The sequence below is a fragment of the Babylonia areolata genome, chromosome 18 (genome assembly GCF_041734735.1).
Source record: "Babylonia areolata isolate BAREFJ2019XMU chromosome 18, ASM4173473v1, whole genome shotgun sequence".
Lineage (NCBI taxonomy): Eukaryota > Metazoa > Mollusca > Gastropoda > Neogastropoda > Buccinidae > Babylonia > Babylonia areolata.
In genome coordinates, this window is record NC_134893.1 from 7,703,217 (window position 1) to 7,705,716 (window position 2,500).

General features: G+C 40.5%; 1 protein-coding gene across 1 annotated transcript in view; it reads right to left on the bottom strand.

Annotated features, from left to right (window-relative positions):
- The window catches only part of LOC143291883 (sodium/calcium exchanger 1-like), a 37,077-nt gene extending 35,802 nt beyond the window's left edge, over positions 1-1,275 (bottom strand). Inside the window, exon 1 of the mRNA XM_076602013.1 lies at positions 1,042-1,275. Coding sequence (XP_076458128.1) covers positions 1,042-1,275 — 234 coding nt within the window. The remainder of the gene's footprint in view (positions 1-1,041) is intronic.
- Positions 1,276-2,500: the final 1,225 nt, after the last annotated feature.

The window sequence follows — 2,500 nt, forward strand, 5'->3', positions numbered from 1 at the left end:
AAAAAATATAAATATAACAGTAAATGCAGTTTGCATATAATTAGGCTTCATTTTTTTTTTTGTTGTTGTTGTTGCTGTTGTTGTTTTTTTGTTGGTTTTTTTGGTGACCATCCCAGAGGTGCAATATTGTTTTAAACAGGATGACTGGAAAGAACTGAATTTTTCCTATTTTTATGCTTAATTTGGTGTCAACTGACAAAGTATTTGCAGAGAAAATGTCAATGTTAAAGTTTACCACACACACACACACACACACACACACACACACACAGACAACCGAACACCGGGTTAAAACATAGACTCACTTTGTTTACACAAGTGAGTCAAAAAAGGAAAAGAAAAAATCTGCCCCAATACAAAAATGGCCAGGAAACATATTATCCTGCCTCAATGACGGCATGCGTGATGGCTGCTGTACTACCAAGTAGTCCTGTACTGAAATCTAGTCAAACTGGCCTTTCTAAGTTTAATGTCAAGCTAATCGAGTAGGCTTTTTTTTTTCTTAAAGGTTGATAATGCGTAAGAAATATGAAAAGGGTTACGCTCAAGCCAATCAAATAATGGGTTCTTTAGTTGAATGTTAAACAAAAATATAGGAATCGATTACTAACGCTCTCTCACACACACACACACACACACACACACACACACACACACACACACACACACACACACACACACACACACACACACAAACAAACACACACACACACACACACACACACACACAACACACACACACACACACACACACACAAACACACACACACACACACACACACACACACACACACAACACACACACACACACACACACACACACACACGCACGCACACACACACACACACACACACACACACACACACACACACACACACACACACATATCTAATATCACTTCAAGTGGAAAGACGTTAAACTGAAGACACATACATACATCATGGCAAAACACATCCCTTCCCCCCCCCCCCCCGACCCCCCCTCCACCGCCGCCCCAACCCCCTCAAAAAAAAAAAAAAAAAAAAAATCCTTCCCCTCACCTTGACCTCAATGGTCTTGATGCCGTCCTTCTTGCCAGGGTCAGGGATCTGGATCTTGCGGGTCTTGCTGGTGATGTGCTCGATGCCGCACATGAAGGCGTCCGCCACGATGGCCACCCCGAAGAAGCACCATAACATGGCGATCAGGTAGAGTGTGGCCCGCACCCCTTTCTCCCACGATTCTTCATCAAAGATGGGCAGTATCAGGCCACGCTCCGAACAGTTGTCGCCCATTGTGGAGCACGGTGAACACACAGTCCAGGTCGTCTCGAAAAAAAAAATCACATGGACTAAAACGTCCACGTTGTCAAGAAAAGAAAAAAAAATGGGGTGGGGGTGGGGGGTGGGAGGTGGGGGGTGGGGTGGGGTGGGCACGCGGGAAGAGGTATAGTGATAATGGAAAAATAACTTTGTTATTGATGTTGTTTTCAGTCCTTTGTTTTTAAAAGGTATAGCTAGTGATAATGGAAAAATAACTTTGTTACTGATGTTGTTTTAGTCCTTTGTTTGTTTTGAAAAGGTATAGCTAGTGATACAACTCATGGTAGCAGTCAGGCACACGAAAATTGCTCCAGTAATGCTGACATTGGACTTAGGAGTCAGTGATGTACATCTTGCTGACACTGGTTTGAAGGGTGGCTGTCGGAGCATCGCTCTTCACATCTGAAAAATAATAATAATAATAATAATAATAATGTATACTTATATAGCACACTATCCAGAAATCTGCTCTAGGTGCTTTACAAAAACGCTTTTGTTAACATAAAACATTATATCTATGTTACATACACACACCAAAATGTGACTACACACACACACACACACACACACACACACACACACACACACACGCACGCACGCACACACACACACTGCATACATACATTTTAACATACATGTGTATCTAACAGCTACCCAAACACATACGCACACATAGGCAGGCAATAATAACAATAATAAATGAAGTGCATTCAGAAAAGTGAAATCAAAAAGGATGATGAAGCAAACGAAGCATCCTATACAGTGTGCTAAAACGATTCTAACATACAAAAACGGGGGAAATATTATGGGTTGTTGTTCTCTGTGTTGCCATTCTCTCAAAACGCCATCAGAGTTTACAAAGAATCAGCTTGTGTTCTTCACACTATGCATGCAACAACAATATAGCGTAATGTTTGTTATTATTACTATCATCATCATTATCATTACTATAATTATTGATATCATTCTATTATTATCATCATCGTTATTGGCATTATTACTGTTTGTTCATATTATTAGTAGAAGTAGCAGTAGTGTAGAAATAGATACAACATAATGATTTTAACAACGGTCACCTAGTATGTTTTTATCATTATTTCTTTCTTTTTTTCTTTCTTTTTTTTATCACAACAGATTTCTGTGTGTGAAATTCGGGCTGCTCTCCCCAGGGAGAGCGCGTCGCTATGCTACAGCGCCA